At 32.4% G+C, this 19,737-nt stretch overlaps 3 protein-coding genes across 6 annotated transcripts in view; 2 read left to right on the top strand and 1 right to left on the bottom strand.

Annotated features, from left to right (window-relative positions):
• The window catches only part of LOC105193192 (protein jim lovell), a 166,684-nt gene extending 151,223 nt beyond the window's left edge, over positions 1–15,461 (bottom strand). Inside the window, exons 1-2 of one of the 3 annotated variants that reach the window (XM_039454578.1) lie at positions 15,131–15,461; positions 12,514–12,551 (exon numbers count right to left, since the gene is read on the bottom strand). The gene's annotated coding sequence lies outside the window, so the exon portion shown is untranslated. Of the gene's footprint in view, positions 1–12,513; positions 12,552–14,244; positions 14,622–15,130 lie in introns of those variants that run through there. The other 2 variants (XM_039454577.1, XM_039454579.1) reach the window with 2 other exon arrangements.
• On the top strand, positions 1,039–11,918 carry LOC105193191 (diacylglycerol lipase-beta). Of its 2 annotated transcripts, none has more exons than XM_011157552.3 (14): positions 1,039–2,148; positions 5,664–5,762; positions 6,867–7,079; positions 8,168–8,484; positions 9,120–9,263; positions 9,357–9,525; positions 9,659–9,782; positions 9,859–10,002; positions 10,084–10,195; positions 10,277–10,369; positions 10,514–10,668; positions 10,760–10,897; positions 11,043–11,161; positions 11,678–11,918. In XM_011157552.3, the coding sequence occupies exons 2-14, from the start codon at positions 5,668–5,670 to the stop codon at positions 11,853–11,855; spliced, it is 2,001 nt and encodes a 666-aa protein (XP_011155854.1). In that variant the 5' UTR covers positions 1,039–2,148; positions 5,664–5,667; the 3' UTR covers positions 11,856–11,918. The 2 variants fall into 2 exon arrangements, with proteins under 2 accessions (XP_011155854.1, XP_039310515.1); XM_039454581.1 differs by having other exon boundaries at positions 1,041–2,148; positions 6,881–7,079.
• Positions 15,462–15,519: 58 nt separating the features above from the next.
• LOC105193190 (RNA polymerase I-specific transcription initiation factor RRN3) lies at positions 15,520–18,630 on the top strand. Its single transcript, XM_011157551.3, has 8 exons — positions 15,520–16,074; positions 16,271–16,474; positions 16,627–16,846; positions 16,932–17,040; positions 17,122–17,274; positions 17,415–17,897; positions 17,994–18,172; positions 18,255–18,630. The coding sequence occupies exons 1-8, from the start codon at positions 16,054–16,056 to the stop codon at positions 18,575–18,577; spliced, it is 1,692 nt and encodes a 563-aa protein (XP_011155853.1). The 5' UTR covers positions 15,520–16,053; the 3' UTR covers positions 18,578–18,630.
• Positions 18,631–19,737: the final 1,107 nt, after the last annotated feature.

Here is a 19,737-nt window from a genome sequence, read left to right as displayed (position 1 = left end):
GTTTAAAATAATTTTTGATGAAAAAAACTTACGTTCCAAGTGTAAAACGTGATAAAATAGAAAGATAAATGTCGCTGCAGACCTATTCTGTAACTCTTAACGAGTTTCGTTATCGTAGCAACGTCTTTTTTAGCGCAGCATTTTTACCAAATATTATATCTGCGTAACGATGTTATAACGATAACGAAATTGTTGTTAAGAATTACAAAATAGGTCTGCAGATAAAAAATAAGAAATAAGTAAATAAGAATAACATAAATTTTATACGTTCAAAACCCCAATAGAAGATCGTTTACTAAATTATCTAATAAAATCTTGCATAAAAATCACAAGCATTTATGTAAGTGCATATTAAAAAAAAATTGATGTAGAAGTATTGACGTTTTATAAAATATTGATAATTGCTTGAAATTAACTTTGAAATAATATTTCGGTAACACTATAGTGTAAATCATCTTAATGTTATATTTACAAAATTAAATTTGGAAAGAAATTGTTCAATAATCGAGAAAAATGTTTGTAGCTGTGGTGTGTATAAAACATTTAAAAATATAATTAATCCAAATACATGCTTACAAAAATTATTCCTAAGTTATAATGTAGAAATATTGCAATATAAAATATTTTATATATATACATATATTCAGCATAGTAAGATTTTAAATAAAGAATTAAAAAATTTTTTTGAATAATTGTAAAGTATATCTCAGTACAATATAACTCAAATTTAAATTTGATATGATACATAATTTGTGATAAATATTATTTAAACATTTTATTTCGACAAAACTGCTGCGTTATAACGTATCATCTTAGCGCAATTATTCAACATTTTCGTCAAATCGTAAGGCTGTTATTGTACAATGTGCTTATGGGGGAATTTTGAATTTCGGATCTTAAATGACCAAAACTCAACAAAAAACGTTAATCTTAGTCTCATCGCCTTATATGTGACGTTTGAAATTTTGTTCTTGATAATAAAAATATTGCACAAATGTGTCCTCTGCTCGGCTAATCTGCCTCTCTAGATCCACCATACCGGATATCGGCATTCACCGCGTTTCCTATCTTCTCGAGAGGAACGGTCAGGCACGATCGCCAGGTGCATCGCCGATTCGTCGCTCCCACCATTAGCTCGACTCGGCTCGACTCGGCTCGGCGTTTATCCCTCTCGAAGTAGCCCGTTCCTTCCTCTTCTCCTTTTTCGCCGTATTTTTCCTCCATGCGTGGTCAGAACGCTACGCGATAACTCAACGTGCGGAGGGAAAGTTCTTCACAGTCTCTCTCGCTCGCTCTCTCTCTCTCTCTCTCTTTCTCGATGGTGCACCGGACCAGTTGCGGTGAACAAGATCGTGAGATTCGGTTGCAGAGTGCCGGCTGCAAGGTGAACAAGTCGCGGCCGTACTGTATCGTGTAAAACGTCCTGTGCGATTCTGTGATTCTGCATTGAGAGTGGCCGTCCCCGACACAATATTGTGAGAAGTGCTCTCGAATTAAGATACCTCTCGTCGGTGCGTCGGCGTCATCCGCGTCGCGGTTGCCACCGCGTTGTCATTATCGCAGTTTATGCGTATGTCCAAGGACTAGCTGGACCAACGATTGTTGAGAGACGCTCGTGCCGCGGACGATATGCGTATCTCTGTACGTGCGATAAACGCAGCTTTGACAGCGGTGTCAAAACTGGCGCGTGTGACGAACGACCACCAGTTGAACAAAGTGTCTTGCAGCACGAGCTCTTTCGCGAAAAAGAAATAAAGACGAGAGAAGAGGAGAGACTTAACGGCATTCCAGTCGTATTCGCGAATCGCTTGAAAAGACCGTGCGTGTAGTGTGAACGAGAAATTGGTTCTTCGCATTCGTGTTTAACGGGAATCTGAGCGCAGGAAGCGTTCCGGTTTCACCGCGATTTACAACGCGCGCGATCTACTCGGAGAAAGGCTCGGTTGACGGTGATTAGAGACGAAAATTCCATTCGGATTTGTTTGCAGCTCTCGGGACCGCGCTAAATTCCAGAGGCGGCAGAACGAGCAGCTGGAGTGCGCGGTGTGGGCAAGGTGGAGTGCCGCGTTCGCGGCGCGTCGGTTGAGGGGAGATTTCAACGCGCGTTTAACACGCGTCCGGATTCGCCGAATATCGATTCGCGCATCTGTGAGTAGAAGCTTATGCATCGTATTTCTTTCCGTTTCTGTCGGTGCCAATCTGCGAGTGTAGCAAATCAGTGTAGACAATTCGTTGATCGAAAAAAAAAATTTCAATGTTATAATGGTCATTACCCATATAACATAGCATAAAAAAAGGATTGTAAAATATTGCCGCAATATTGTTGAAACATTGTAGCAATATTTTGCAATGTTTTTACTGTTCTATGATGTGCGGAAATGGATCTATTTCTTTTCACAAAAGATTCGTAGAAAAATGAAAAGAGGAGAGTAAATAGAGACATATTGCATTGCTCATGTAAAATGTCTTCTCTAACTGTCAATTCTTTCTTTCTCATTCTCTTAAATAAATAAAGTTGATTGCTAGTAAAACAGCATTGTGTAAACTGTACGTATGTATCGTGATTCGCTATAGCGGTAGTTTGTGCTACTTGAACATTTTGTCGGAGACTCGTTGGCTTAATTAACGAAGAATGATGTTCGCGCGCGTAGAGAAAGCAACAGCAATGAAATAATAAGATAATTAACCTCTTGGATATCCTCAGTAATTAGAATTTTTATCCTTATGATAATCAAAAGATAGCACGGATTAAAACTTTATACCTTTTGATGATAGCTTTGCTGAATACAATGTTTCAAACTATATACATAGATGTACGAAATATATCTCACGTTATTGTCGTAGATAAATGGTTTATTGGTAATATATTAATGGTAATATATTAATTAGATAAATAGTAGTGCATTAATAATACATTAATTTTGAAATTATAAACATATATTATATATATATATATATATATATATATATATATGTATAATTTTCGTACATATGCGCCTTTAACACCGACTTGGAATATTCAGTGTTACATATCATCGATAAACTTCATTAAAAAATTTTTTCCTATCGCATTCGTATATCTTTTATCGCATAAAATACCTATTATAATATTAAATTCGGCATTCCCTTATAAATGCATAATATTATTTAAATATTAATTAACATTCCTAAAATATTATTTAATATTAATAAAGTGGTTATATATCCACTCCTCATAATATTACATGAATATTATATGAATATTAAATAAGAAATAAATATCATTATTTATTTTAATATTTTAAATTATCGGGAATACAATAGTTTTTATATGTAATTATAAAGTTTGTAAATACAATATTTTATGCATAATAATTTACATTAATTTTTGAGCAAAAATAAAATTCGTAATACATTTTTATAATTTTATGATATTAAAATAACATATTACGAAATTTTATGATATTAAAATAACATATTACGAAATATATTCGCGATTTTTGTCAAAAACCATGATTTACTATTACTAAATATTGTGAAATGCTGATAAAGACTCCGTGAAATCAAAATGTATGTTTTAAATTTACGAATAATATCGCTTAAATAAATAAATAATTTAACCAGATAACATATAAAATTTATTATTTGCTCGTATAAAGTTAAATTGTATTCTAATTACGTTCGTAAGTAAGCGAGCTTGTCCTCTACATTTTGTTATTGTATAATATACCACGAATATTATATAAAACAAAAATATAACATTAATACAATATTTCCATAATAATAAAAAATATTATATTCTCGGCATAATATATTGTCAAAATATTATTTTAATATTATTTTAATTTTTAATAATATTCATATAATATTCTAGGAATATTATGTGCTTATAGGATCTTTGTCTGGCCAAATGTCGACTGACTTTTGCCTACAGCTTGGCGTGGAATATTCCAAAGTGGATTAAATACACGTGTTGCGCGAGTTTCCAGTTTCGCACGTTATTTCGTCAAAACTCACAGCAACGCGTCGTGGAATGCACGCGATGCACTTAATTTTTTGCGTAATTTGATTATCTACTGACATTGCAAGTATCGTGTTTTTCATTTCCATTTCCTTCGATCTAATGTATCAAAACTGACATCGACATTACAGAAATGCCTCTTTGCAAATACAATGGCGTGATCTTTTGCACTGTAAACGGTTCTACTCTTCCAAGTCAAATGCGCGATTTAAAATAATTTTCTTTCCTTTTCTACACGTCGCGATTACGCAAGGCAAAACAAGTTTCGAGGAAGCGTTAATTGCTGCCGGTGCAATTTTGTGTTAACGATCTCTTGTAGATTTGTAATCTTCTAAGAAATCCCTTGTTCATTTCGGTCATAGAAACAATGCAAAAAGTATTGTAACATTTCTTCGTCTATTTGAACGGTATATTCTATTCGTGTCAAAGCTGCTTGGGATTTGACAGCGATTAATGGTCTGTATCCTGACGAGTAATGACTTGTATCAATGAGTTAATCCGAGGCTAACGTTATTATTTGCAAAATTACTGCAATGTCAATTTTCTCATATCTACCTAATATCATAATAATATATTATAATTTCCGCATTCTCGTGTTTTTCTTTTTATGAAAGGAAGTTGAATAATCATATTTACTAATTGACGTATTCAAAATATATATACATATGTTATGACGTAAACTTGCATGCTTTCCCGTAATTAAATGCTCGAGAGCCATTTACGCAATTCGTTAGGAGAGCGCTAATTCACGTGCAAACCTTAAGAAAGAATCAAGAGCGAAAAAGGAAAAGATACAAAAAGAATCACGACGGTGAAAGGAATTTTTAATGCAGAACGAATGATTGAAAAAGTAAATTACTACACAAAAAAGTTTTATTATTTTTAGGAATTTAAGCCTCCCTTTTTTTCTAAAAAGAAAAATTGAAAAAAATCATATTTGTAAATTTCTGAATAAATAAATATTAATTATATGATACCATATAAACTGTTTGTTCTTATGTTGTAAGAATTACAGCAGACAATTAACATAGATACACTATTATGATAGCGTGATTGCATAAGTATCACAAACGTTGTTCATTGCTTTCTGATTGGCTATGTCAGCTGTGATCTTCATGTACGACGCTGCTAAATCAGCTATACGTTATTAGCGTTTATATAAACCAAACTAAATTAGACCAAACTAAATTAGACAAAAATCACGGACTCACGGTCCATTTAAACACGTCGGAAGACTGTGTCAACACGGTCTCGGATGTGGGATGGACACAGGGACTTTCTCCCGGCGGCGCTTTCTCCGGACGGCGGTTTCGTGATCGCGGAGATACCCGCGTATATACCGTAATCGTCCAAATCCCAGGCATATTTATGATCATAGAAAGCCGCGTCCACTTTTTATTTTGTAATATTGCGAAATCCGCGAACGATAAACTTTCCGTGATGCGTGCTCCGCGAACTATCGCGAGATCACCGCGAACGTGATCAAAGCGGTCAATCTGATATCACGAACGTCCAGATACGATTTAGATGGCAACATACTTCGATTTCCTGGATAAAATTTATAAATATACCTTTTTACATTCAGCTTACGCGACCAAGAAAGGAATATTCTGTAAAATCCCCAAACAAAATGTAGCGATTATAGCAAAGTTTCTTTCTACAGGGAAATGCCTGCGTTGAAGCTCTTCGGCCGAAAATGGTTGGCCGCAACCGACGACCTTGTATATCCTGGCCTGTTCGAATTATTTATTCGTATCGTGTGGTAAGTGTTCTCAATGAGCAATTAATGTAATCGTCAATATTTCGGAATTACAATGCGCAATATTCAGCGCAAACGTCGCAATTTGATATGTTTGCTACGTAGTTTTAGAATTATCATACAAAGAAACAAGGAATTTAATAAGATAATATCTCGTATAAGTTTTACAAAACTAATATACTAACGTTATGTAAAAAGATTGAATAAAACGAGCAAATAATTAGATGTTATAATAATGTATCTTTAAGTATGACGTCTTGACCTCACAGAGTTCTCTTCAGCATACAAATTGCTAATAAAATCTTGGATAATGATGTCGACATTTCAATACTTTAATTGTACAAAAACATATTTTGACGCACAGATGTAAAAAAACAATGTCAGCGTCAGCGGTAAAATCAAAATAAATTATAAGTATGTAAATTATAGTTATGATTATCAAAGATTAAATACACATTATTGTTTTAATACCTGTTTTAATACCTTCTTTGTTTTAATACCTTCTTTTTAGTCTTTATATATGGTTTATTACATTATTAAAAAAAGAAGCAAGAACTAAAAATTAAAAAGCTAAATTTATGAACTTATTACAAGTATTAACTCGAGTAACTATCGCAATTACTGCCGTTTTAAACATATAGTGACAGTCGACATGATTATTTTGTAGATTTTTAAATACATAATAAACAATCTTTTTCATCATTGTTCAAGTAGCTTTAATACACAAAATAAAAGCAACACGCTCGAAAACCAATTGATTATTTAAATATAATGATAAAAAAAAGAATGTAAAGTATTGGAATCTAGTACTACCAGTCAATGTCCTGAATACTGCCCCCTACCGATTACTGTAACCGTACGTTCCCAATACTATCTCCCTATTTACTGCTATCTCCCTTTTTTTACTGATGTTTATATTAAATTCTTAATTTGACATTAAAACATTTTTAATGCATAACGTTCTCAAGCTTTTATTTTAATACTATGATACAATTGAAAAATTTGGCAGTAATTGGGCCAGTTATCCACTCTCAATTACTTAGTTCACTCGGAAATCACTCGGATTGTTGCTAATTTGTTTCTCGTAATTGGCTATGTGTTTTACAGGTTGATTCTTATAGGGATCGCTTGCGCAAGGTACTACGAGGACACGTGGAATTGTCGGTTGGGAGGTGAATTAGTGCGCGTGTACCTCCTCGGCGAGGCGGTCATGCTTGGTATCGTTACGCTTTTGATTCTCATCATTATCAGGCACAGCGCGAGGGGGGCCATTATGGACACGCATGCTCGATGCTACGTTCAACCGCTCCTGACGGTCAAGTAAGCAATAAAAGTAAACCAGCGTTACGTCTAATCAGTTTTCTAGATCGACAATCTTCGTGGGATACTTTTTCAGTTTTTAACTTCTGTTACGTCGTTTTTTTTCTAATAATAATTGTTTAATTATTTACATAAATTTTCAACAGGAAAGATTATTCTTTATTATAACCTTCCAGTTTTGTATTATCTAACATTATAATTATATTTATAATTAATTATAATTATATAACTTTATAATTAAATATTATAATTAATTATAATTTTAAATTTACTTAAATAATTATGAAATTATTCGGATACAAGTCATATAAAATATATATGATTTTGTCATGTAGTTTCTATACTGAATTATTTGTCAAAATAATTTTTTATTTGTACTGTTTGAAAATTATATAAAAAAAGTATTAGAAAACTAATAATATAATGCACGTACAATAAAAAAATGTATATTTAAGAATAAACAATGAAGAATTTGTATGTGTGTGCTGCATATGAATACTAAAAGCTGTATTTAAAAAGTCAAAATAAAAACAATTATTTAAATACATACATAAATGTTCTGAAATTCACTATCAGTACTAAAAATCTGTAGTATATGTAACATAGCCCATAAATTTTCTGGTAATATATATCAAAACACAACTATCGGATGCGGTTAAGTGATACTATCAAATGCTTCGAAGCTTTCTTAATTAGTCGATTTGTAAAATTCTTTGTTGTCATTTCAATCAAATGCTCCAAAACATTTGGAGCATTTGCCTCAAAATGACCGAATCTACAGTTTATAAACTACGAAAAAGAAGAAATACAAACTATAAAAATATTGCGAAGAGTATGCACACTCGTACATAAATTGCATAAAATTATTCAAATTCTCTCTGTACATTTATATTTCTGATGTTATCTATTATATTTACGTGATTGCATCGATTAAGAAAACTGATAGCAAATTTTACGTTTGTTGTGTTTTTTGCCATATTTTCATATTATGATAACAACGGCTAGGAAATTTATTTTACATATAAAAAGACCTACTAATTATCACAAGTCAATGAAAAATTTAGAGATATTTTTTTTTGCCTTTTCAGGATATTGATGCTGCTGCCGGAAATCGGATGGAACATCCTTGGTACCATATGGATTTTCGGACAGAGCGTGGAATGCAAACACGAATCGTATTCTGTTACCGTTGTGGAGGCCTTGGTATTTTTCGATTGGATCCTGATCGGTCTTAGCATTTTCGGTCTGGCTCTGGTGTTTGATCCGCTCGGCTCTTTGGAAAAGAGGCAGCTAGAGAGCTCCGTGGAGCATGGCAAAGTCTCGCGCATTTGGATAAGAAGATTTAAGTTTCTGTGGTGGATGCGTAAGGACGAGAGTGCGAATGAGACATTTCAACATGTCGCTGGTGAGACATAGGTACGGCTGGCCTACGAAGAGGTCCTGCCGCATTCGAAACTAGAACGCGGGCATCGCTTCCGATCGAAAATCGCGAGTGCGAGCGCGAACGGTCACCGAAGAGTGATCGACGATAAATCAAATCATTCATCTCTGTTTTGGTTTTGGCTGGTAGGATAGTCTTCAACGAGTGCATCATTCTTTCTCTCACCACTTGGAGATACCAAGCGCTTCGTGATATATCTTATTATTGCGGTATACAAGTAGAAATAAATTTTAATTTGCGGTGAAATTTAATTAAAGTTAAATAGTAAAAAATTATAATAATTGATTTTATCCGTTATAAGATTTCTACTTGGGTAAACGAATAATTAATTTTATTTTTAGAAATTTATATTATTACTTTCTAAATCCCGTAGAGTACCGTTTCATTTTCATTAGACTCTACGTAGGATGTAGAGAGTATGATCATTAAAATACATTATCGAATGCGACATTGTGGGGAGAGAGAAGCAAAGAGAGAGAGAGAGAGAGAAAGAGAGAGAGAGAAAGAGAGAGAGAGAGAGAGAGAGCAAGAGTAGTTTATATATCTCTTAATAAAACAACACTTCACGTAATAAAATCCTTATACAAATATCTGCGTAGGTCTTTTAACTGCATTATTCCGAGGCACGGATTTGGTTCCCTCAGATGTAATGGCGGGATGCATTTTACTAAGAGTTCGACAGAAACGAGAAACTCACGAATTGCGAAAGTTAAATCTAATCCCACGCCCAAAATATACTTCAGGTACATGTCGGAAATAATACATAAAAATGTGTGTATACTGAATGCAAATATTTGATGTAAATCTTGAAATATTTGCCTATATCTTTTTTTTAGATGGCAACGATATTTTTTCTGGCGTACCTAACTGGATGTCCTTGGAAGCCGCCCATCACTTCTTACAACTAGCGATCGCTTCCTACGGTTGGCTTTTCGTAATGTATCAGCACGCATGTACCGGATGTTTTCGATTGATACGTGGCATGAGATGCTGCGCATGTTTCCGGTAAAAGAACATGACATGAAACTTAACATTACTCTTAATATTTGTATTTTATAGAATAATTGAATATACATATTTTTTTTCAATTATATTTCCACTTATTTTATTATTTTATTACATTTATTTATCTTTTCAGACGAAAGCGCAATATTATTCTGGACGATAACTGTTGCCTCTGTTATCTTTCTGGCGTGAAATACTTCTCGAAGATGTCTGAGGATGACATTCTGTTCGCTTCTTTTAAAAATCATTTATGCGAAGTTCGTATATTATTTTTAAATCGTATTTCTTCCGCGCTCCGTCCAGTATAAAATATTATTTCTTGAAATTTTACAGATACCATTCTGCGTAATGGTAGATCACAAAACTGCCAGCATTGTCGTGGCTATACGAGGTTCATTATCCTTGCGAGATATAATTACCGACTTCGCGGCTGCTTCCGATTTATTTGAATGTCCTGGTATTCCACCAGGAAGCATGGTTAGCTTTATTTTCTCTTTTTGTATAGATATATCAAATAAATCAAATTTAATTATATATAAATCTATATAAAATTTACAGGCCCACAAAGGAATGATAACAGGGGTAAAAGTAATTTTAAAACAACTGGAGAACCATAAAGTCTTGGAAAGAGCATTCGCCACATACCCTAATTATCATCTGACACTTACCGGTAAGCGCTGCATATCGTTAACAAATTGCAATTGGCGCATAATTATAAATTTTGTTATAATGGAATAACATGTGTGCATAGGTCATAGTTTAGGAGCTGGTTTAGCTGTTCTACTGGGTTTATTGATACGTCCTCGTTATCCGGAATTGAGAGTCTACGCATTTTCTACGCCTGGTAATTATTTGTAGACATGACACTGTTTTAACTAACACTATATTATTTTTATCAATTAAAAGAGTTGGCAAACAGTGCCGTTAAATATTAATTTTATAAACATATTGAACTGATTTATAATTTTCAATGTGTCTGTCCAAAAAGCGGGATTACTCAGCAGGGAAGCTGCTAAGGTCACGGAGGAATTCGTATTGACCATAGGACTTGGAGATGATTTTATAATGAGACTCAGTGTGGACAGTACAGAGAATTTAAGGACATCATTACTGGCAACTCTTCATGCTTGTCGACTACCTAAGGTATTTCAAAATTTATAAATCTTATTGTCAGTATTTGAAACACGAATAATTATCACAAACTGTGTTTCAATAAATACTTTTATATCTTTAGTATAGAGTGGTCCTGAACGGATTTGGATACGCTTTATTTGGAGTTCCCGAGAGAGACCTGACTAAAACATGGGCCAATCATAATATAATTAACACAATTCCTGGTCATTCGCCTTTGCTAATCAAGCCCGCCGATGTGGTAAGAAAATAACATTTGTAAAATTTGTGGAAAGTGTGTATTAAACACATAAACATTCATAATATTAATTTTACGTAATATTATACACATTTGATACAATTAATTAAACCTAAACTTTGTTGTTAATAGTTCATCTCTTTTGCAGGAAAATAATAAATTAGATCGCGATATAACAAAAAGAAGATATTCAAGAATGAAACTGTTTAATGCTGGTCGTATACTACACATAGCGAGATGCAAGCTCGAAAAGACGGAAGGAAAAAGGTGCATTGCTCTTACACATTTTGTCATTCGAAGAATTAATATTTTCATAGTCTCCATAAATATATATAAATCATCATCAAAAATGTAGAAGAAATAATTTTTAAGACCTTAGTGTCCACGACATTAGAAAGCGTTCCGAGATCTCAGACTGAAAGAAAATTAAACAATCGCATTGGCCAAATTCTTCAAAAATGAGTGATAATTCTTTCTTCACATAAGATCTCTGAGCAATTTCTAGCATCATAATTCCAAGATCTTAGAGTCATAGATTCTCAAGATTTTGGATAATACAACAGTTCAGGAAACATCAAATTATAGTTATATAACTCAATTGTAATTTTCTACTCGACAATTTAACTGTTATATAACACACTCGTTATATAACAATTATTTTGTTATGCATAAAATTATAATTAGCATAATTAATACAATTACAGTTTTATAACCGTAATTTGGTTTGTTAAGAGTAATGATAAAATAATAATATTATTATTCTAATTTCTGCATTCTAATTAGCAAAAAACAACTTGCAAAGGAAAGAAAATACGAGATGCGATGGGCACAAGCTGAAGAATTTACGAAATTAACGGTGATGCCACGCATGCTGCTAGATCACTTGCCGGAAAACATAGAACGGGCTTTATCCACGTTATTAGAGCAACAGAACGATATACCGTATTATATCGATCCTTAGTGTAATCCAAAGAAGTGATTTTATATTATAGTTTAATAAAAACAATTTTCGCAAAATCTTAAATTGTAATACATTTCTTTCCCAACATTTATTAATCCTTCATTATCATATAAGGCAAACACTCACATATAATTTTTCTTTTAATTATATGGATGTGACAAAAGTGAACTCTGAAACATTCTGATTTTTCGTTTATAATTTTCTAGATCAATGCGCAACTTGCTGCCCACCTATTAATTTTCCTTGGCCCACCAACTAATAAACAAAAATATAAAATCAAGTATTTTATGCAAACTATAAAAATAGAGTAACATAATGCAATTTACAAGTTTTGGTCATTTTGAAAATAATTCATACAATATAAATGTTTTATTTGAAAAGGTAGCTTATTTCATAAATAAATAATATATTTGTAAAATATTTAATTTTTATAAATTATCTTAACGTATTTTATTTCCTTCTTGATATGAAAATAAACTTTTTATCTGTTATACAGTAGCATACAGTACAGTATCTGTATTGTAATCATACAATACAGTATCTGTTATACATACAATACACACACATATATTCATAATAATACATACATACATCTATACATGAATGTGTATGTGTGTGCTGCCCAATAAATAAATAGTCTAATTTATTTATAACTTACTGGTTGTTGTTGCTACTGCATTTCCTTTCCGGTTAATTCTGAAAATATAGAAATTAAATATAAATCATAAATATAAATAAAATATGTTATGTATTTGAGTTACAATATTAATTTAGAAATGTGCTTGATTGACAAAATATTTTTACACAATGTAAAAATATTATATTCTTTTAATTTATGAATACAATATTGGGTTGGAACAAAAGCTTGTAACATTTTTTATATGTGAAATCCAAATGTCTAGATATTTATACATAGCACTTATGTAACCATATAAATATGTACTACTGTTGCAATATCAAAGTTATGGCAAAAATAAAAAAGAGAGAGAGAGAGATTATTAATACAATGAAGGCTTAAAAGTTGAGATATTTTAGACATGTGATGCAACAGTGAGAAAAGTATGATCTTCTCCACCTCAACACGCAGGGCAAGATCTGCTGCAGACATGGAGTGGGCAGAAAAGGATCTCCTGGTTGAGGAATTTGATCAGTAATTCATCCTCTTCTCCATCTCTCTTTTCAGTCACAGTAAAAGAACAAAATATTAATAGCTAACATGATAGCCCACACACAATCATGTAAAATGGTAAAGAAAGAAGAAGATGTATCACTACAAGTTTTTGTTCTAATCCAATACATTAAATAATATTTAAGCCATTTTTTAATTTTAAGAACATATCAGAGAAATTACTACAATAGTAAATTGACATTTGATAATATTTTATATAACTGCATGCTAATTCCAACAATAATATTCTCATCATATTCTTTTTTATATATAAATATTACATATTATATTTTATATGAATTTTATCAAAAGTAGAGATAAAAATGTATTTTTATTTTTACATTCAAAGACAGTAGTCAACAGAGCTGATGAGAATATTAGCGCAGTACTCAGTGCATAGTACTCAGTATTTATGTTTAAAATACAAACTTTATTTCAATTCAAATGGATGTTTTGGCACTAAAACATTTGAGCCATCTTTAGCAAATAATATACAGAAAGTGTAGATATCAATTAAATCTCCATAGCGAAGGAATCATGCAATATATCCCTATAGTATCAGCTTGTTGTAGTAACCTGGTTAAACATTCCAATGTCAACTAGCAAAACAAGTTTACCACAGAGTATTTAATTTTAGACAAATTATAAAAATGTGTAAAAATTTCATAATGATGACAAATTTTTCACAATTTGAATCGTTAGTGAACTATAGTACTAAATGTTTCTTTAACTATTGTTGCAAATATACTTAATTCAGCGGTTACAAACAAATTGTAAAAAACTTTGCCATCACTATGAAATTTTCACACATTTCTATAATTTGTCTAAAATTAAATACTCTGTAACGAACTTGTTTTGCTAGTTGACACTGGAATGTTTAACCAAGTTGTCACTACAACAACTAACACCATAGGAATATATTGACAACTCCTTTGCTATAAAAATTTAATTGAAATTTACTCTTTCTGTATATTATTTGCTGAAGATGCTCCAAAATGGTACCGAAACCCATTCCATTTAGATTGAAATAAGATTTGTATTTTTAACATAAGTCACTTGTACACTGAGTATATGTTAACACTCTCATCAGCTCTTTGACTACTGTCCTTGAAAATTTCAAGAGTTAAACTTCACTTATTTTTATATTCAAATTGCAAAACGCAAAAACATGCAGATGTTAATAAAATAATATATTTACAGAGTTACAAATGCCATCTTCACCTGACATTGCGCGGATAATCTCTATCATACGCGAGCATGAGTAAAACGTAAAATCCACGCGAGAGATAACTCATCGTGACGCAACAGGTAACGTTGTACGAAGGTGCCATGATTGCACGACAATCAATCGCGTACCATTTAACAGTTTCGTGATCTCGATGCATCCTATTCGAGCGAGTATGCGCGCGCGAGAACTTTTACGCGACGAGCACATGATGACGAGCTTCATGAGCTAGCACGATCGTTTCCACATACGACATTGTTACTCACGGAACACGAAACTCGTCTGATACATCACTTCGATAATTTCGCAAGCGTATCTGCGCACAATTTAAACTCGATATATACACGCGCGAAAAACGAAGTGTTCAACTAACACGAACCACAAACAAACACGGAAACGCCAGAGAGCAGCACCAGCCACCAGCAGTAGAGTACCTCTAGTAACCACTAGAGGTACTCTAACCAGCAGCAGCGACGGTAGCGCACTGCGCAGTAGCAGGAGAGAGGAATCTGATCGTCGTTCTAATTGGACGATTGCGGCAAATGGCGACGAACCTGGGACTCTATTCTTGAAAATGCAAATACATGCAAATAATTTTCGTATACGAAAGTGACAGAATAGCCAATGGAATTATTCAATGATATTCTCTCATTGGTTATTTTGCTATTTTTGTTGTACAAAAATTAATCTCATGATTTCAAGAATAGGGCACACCTGGCGAAAGGATGAGTGCCGAACGCGCGTACACGAACTTTAAATTTTTCCTATCCTTGCGTGCGATTTATTGAGTCGCAATTTATGCGAGCGCAATCAGACGAGACACAAATACTGAAATGTGGGGGCGAATAAACAGTAGATACTCGTACAAATAAATTGACTCACCGTTCGCTGATCGCTCTGTCCAGCTTCGTCTCGTAGTCTCAGTCGCCGCTTTCGAAAATCCAAGATCCTCCTTCTCTCGATTCATATTTGGCACAAACGCGCGACACTTGATTTGTTTTTGACATCCCCGGTACTCACACCTGTCGAAAACTCAAGATACGGGGGATACGGGGCAACGGAGAAGACGGGATTGAATGCACGACGCAACTTCGTACCATTCCGACCGATCATTGTCGTTTGAGCGACACGAAGTATTCAAAATTCTCCTCATGAAACCGCTACCAATCACAAACGATTCGCAGTTCTGCCATTTTGCCATTCCGCATTTCATGTGAACGCACCCTGAAAGCGGCCATGCCCCGGTGTGGTGCTGATGGCGCCTCTCAGGTTCCTTTCTGACAAAATTAAGGAATTGATTAAAAAATTATATGGAATATTTGCAACAAATAATGCATTTAACTGTGTGAAAATTTCGATTTACGTTCAAAAACGGTTTTGCCCTTAGTTTCTGTCGGATCTGAACGTGTAAATCAATCATAATAAAAAAATCTTACATCAGTTGCAAAGCTGCTTTTTCTGAACACAGCCTGACACAGTCTATACTTATAGATCTATTTGCGTTGCTTTTACTTTTTGCACTTAGCATTTTTATTTTTTCTTTTTCTCTAACGCTCGAATATATTTTTATCTCGTTTCTAGTGCAAATATTTTTGAATATTTTTAACAACGCGGATAAACCGGATGAACGGTAATCTATATTTTTTTACAAATCTATGGTTATATCCGCCGTTCACCGCCGTCTCCACGAAACATGTGGTCGCGAACGTATGGTGAATAATTTGTACGCACGTGTCATATAATACGCGTTCAAACGCGTAGAAACGTGTATACGGCAATTGCCGGAAAGAGTATATACTATTAAAATGAAAACGGTTCTCTCCGAAGTAAGTAGGCCAATCTAATTCATTCTGACAAGAGCATAACCTTCTTTCTTTTCCCGCTCTATTTGCTATTTCAATCGATGATAATGTGTATTTTATTTATTTCGACTGAAATCTGCTAATTCCAATTCAAGATAGCGCTTTGTCAAGATATATTTGTTAAGTATTCTTAAAGTTCTAACATTTTGTCTGTCAACAGATGTCTGTGGTATCTTCAAGAGTCAGCAGCGTGTCATCTATCCTGAAAGACAGTGGAGTTAGAGCGCAGTTTTTTAAGCAGCCCAATAAAGTATATTTTAAGCTCCCGCAAGATGTTAGAAATATATTATGTAATTTCACAAAAGGTGATGGGATTAAAGAATACCAGAAGTTGATACTGTCGCTTAAAGAAGGTGCTGTAAAGGTAATAATAAACAAAAGACACAAAAAATATTTAAGAACGAGTCTTTTACAAGCTCATAATATATATGTATCATGTGGTTTATATAAATGATTTATCGATTTCATATTTTGATGCAAGATGTTTCATTCTAAGTTTTTTTTTTGTTTCTTCAGGATAGTGATTTAGCAGAATTTCTAACAGAGGCACGACAATGTATATCCTTGTTAGATAATAAATATGAATCGTTTGTTCAAGCACTTCTTCAAGTCGATTGGACAACTAGATCATCAGAAGTAATTTCCATTTATAAACTTTTTCTACAGGATTTAGTGTGTATGCAAACAGTTCATATAAATATTGTAATTAATCGTTTGGCTGAATTATTTAAACCAGGTAAGTTGTATATTACTAATCTATAATACTTAAATATTTTATAATATAAATAATGTGGCATTTATTGAAACATTTATTTTTGTAGTGGAAGATGTTAATGTTGAACACGAGGCTGGACAGTTTAAAGATAAAGATCTAGAAAGGCTAAATCACATACATGACATATTACATAAAATTTTGGAAGTAGTACCAATGTAAGATATGGAAAAGTGACATATAAATTTATTAATTTTTCTCGTTACTATTTAGTATATTGCATATGTTATAAATTTTAGGTCAAACAAAGTTTTATTACAAGCCCTTATATCACAATTTCCATACATTGTACATGGCACTTATACTCATGAAATTTATGTCTACGCGTTATTACAAATTCTAAATTATGCACCTCAACTGAGATCAAATATTTTACTCTTCATCATTAACAGGTAAGATTCATGCTGATGAAAACTTTGTGAATAAAATTTTGATTTTATTGTAACTGTTAGTGATATATGGAACTCATTGACTTTTGTGTTAAACTACTTTTTTGTCTTTACTGATAAAAGTATAAATAATATATTTTTAGACTAATGATATTGGATGTGAATATACCTCGTGAAGAAACAAACGATAATGAAGACGATGTAGTAGACGATTGCAGCTATAATGGGATAGCTGACAATGATAGTCTGACTAAAATAAACATTGACACAGACAAACAAAAGAGTGTACATCCAATTGCACGTACGATGGACTTCTGCATAGAATTATTTCTTAAATATATGCACGAATTTTGTTTCACGAATGACGTTCTACAGATAGAGAATATGAGGCTACTATACTTCGATATTCTTTGTGCATTTGAAACAGCAATATTACCTACACATGCCAGTCAATACGTACAGTACATCATGTTCTACATTTGCAGTTTTAGACCTATAATTGCGGAAACATTCACAAATTGGTTATGGCACAAAGTAACAGATCCAAATGTAGCACCAGTTTTACGGCAAACAGCTGTTTGTTATATTTCCAGTTTGCAAGCTACTGCCTCATTTGTTTCTCCCGGGTAATCATCACAGTTATTTCACTTTTGATAATTTTATATAAAATTGTTTGCGCGTTGAAAGAACGTTCTTATTATTGTAACGCTATTTTCTTTTAGATTAGTAAAAAATACAATATCTAATTTAACAATATGGATACACAAATATATCACTTCTCAAGAAAATTCGAAATACATTGACGATGATAGACAACCACACGTCGTCTTTTACTCTGTTTGTCAAGCATTCTTTCACTTATTTGTTGCGAGGTACAAGTATTTTGTTGAATCAAACAATGGTAAGTTTATATGCATAATTATTGTATACATAAGAATTATAGATTTAACAGCAATTTTAAAAACATTGTTTTTTTATTTCAGGAATATTATTTCTTCAAAATCTTGATATATCGAAAATTGTTACTTGTAAATTAAATCCCTTGAAGATGTGCGACACCAAGGTCGTTCATGATTTTGCTGATATTACAAGCATGTATCAGTTAGCCTACTGCTATGCCATAATTGAGAACAACGAGCGCAATCGATTACCCATTTTTGGAATGAAAAATGAATTACCCGTTTTGGTCCCTAATTTTTTTCCATTTGAGTCTTATACGTTAGAGCATAGTGGACGAAGGATAGCTCCTTTATTTTATAATAATGTAGCAATTATTGAAGATCAATCGAATAAGAAATGCAAATAAAAATAATTTATGTGTATACTAATAAATTATAGTAAATTTATTTTAAATCATTATATGCAGATTATTTTATTTATTCTTTCGAAGTTATAGTTAAAAAAATTATGCAATTTGTATAATACATTTTTTGTAAATTTATTGCATTCTATTCTAAAAAAAATTATATACAAGATTAATATGTAAATAAAATATTTATATATTTCAAAATAATAAAGTAAGCTTATGTGTGTACACTTTGTTAACACTATCAATTTGAAAAATTATTAGATGGAGGAAATTCATAGGTCGGAATCTATTAAAAAGATAAGTTTGTTGAATTTATCTGAATATATTCCTCTATAGTGAATTCGGTAGACCTGTACTGATGCTGATCTCGTACTAGTGCATTGGTCTCTAGGAATAAATTTGGTGCTGTATTGACTTAAACCAATGCTGAAATATCACTGAATTAATATGAGATTGATTGTGATACTAAACAGTGTATGATTAATATACACACACACACACACACATATATATATATATTTTTCTTACTATAAAAGCGGGCAATACACTCTGATTAACTTGATGGGCCAATTAAATTTAAGAATAGCAACTGCAAAATTTAAAATTGATTATATTATTTTTTTCCTTTCCTACAAATTATGTAAAATAATTTATGTAAAATATACTTTAAATTAATATTGTAGTTAAATCAATATAATTAAAAATTTAATTAGAAGTGATTAGTTTTAAATTTTGCAATTGGCAATAAATTGAATCGATCAATTAGGTTAATCGGATTTAATGAGATCGATTTTAAATAATAAATAATCTGAGAGATATTTTAATTTTATATTGTGTATTGCACACATTAACAAAAAAAAAATACATAGGTTATTTAATAACTTTTTACTAGTACAAACTGCCGAATTCGCGATTAAATGAGATGAATTAAGCTTAAAAGTCAATGAACTTGCTAAATAATGCAATGAAAATGCATCAGGAATTCTTTACATATAATATGTATGTATACACACACACCCATATGTATGTGTGTGTGTGTGTGTGTGTGTGTGTGTGTGTGTGTGTGTGTGTATATATATATATATATAAATCTCGTAGATTTTTATTATTGATTTTGTTATTAATACGAATAGAATTAACTTTTTTATTTTTTATTA

Source organism: Solenopsis invicta, chromosome 10, assembly GCF_016802725.1.
Source record: "Solenopsis invicta isolate M01_SB chromosome 10, UNIL_Sinv_3.0, whole genome shotgun sequence".
NCBI classification, from domain to species: Eukaryota; Metazoa; Arthropoda; class Insecta; order Hymenoptera; family Formicidae; genus Solenopsis; species Solenopsis invicta.
The sequence above is the reverse complement of the archived record's forward strand: the minus strand, read 5'-3'. Positions and strand labels throughout refer to the sequence as shown.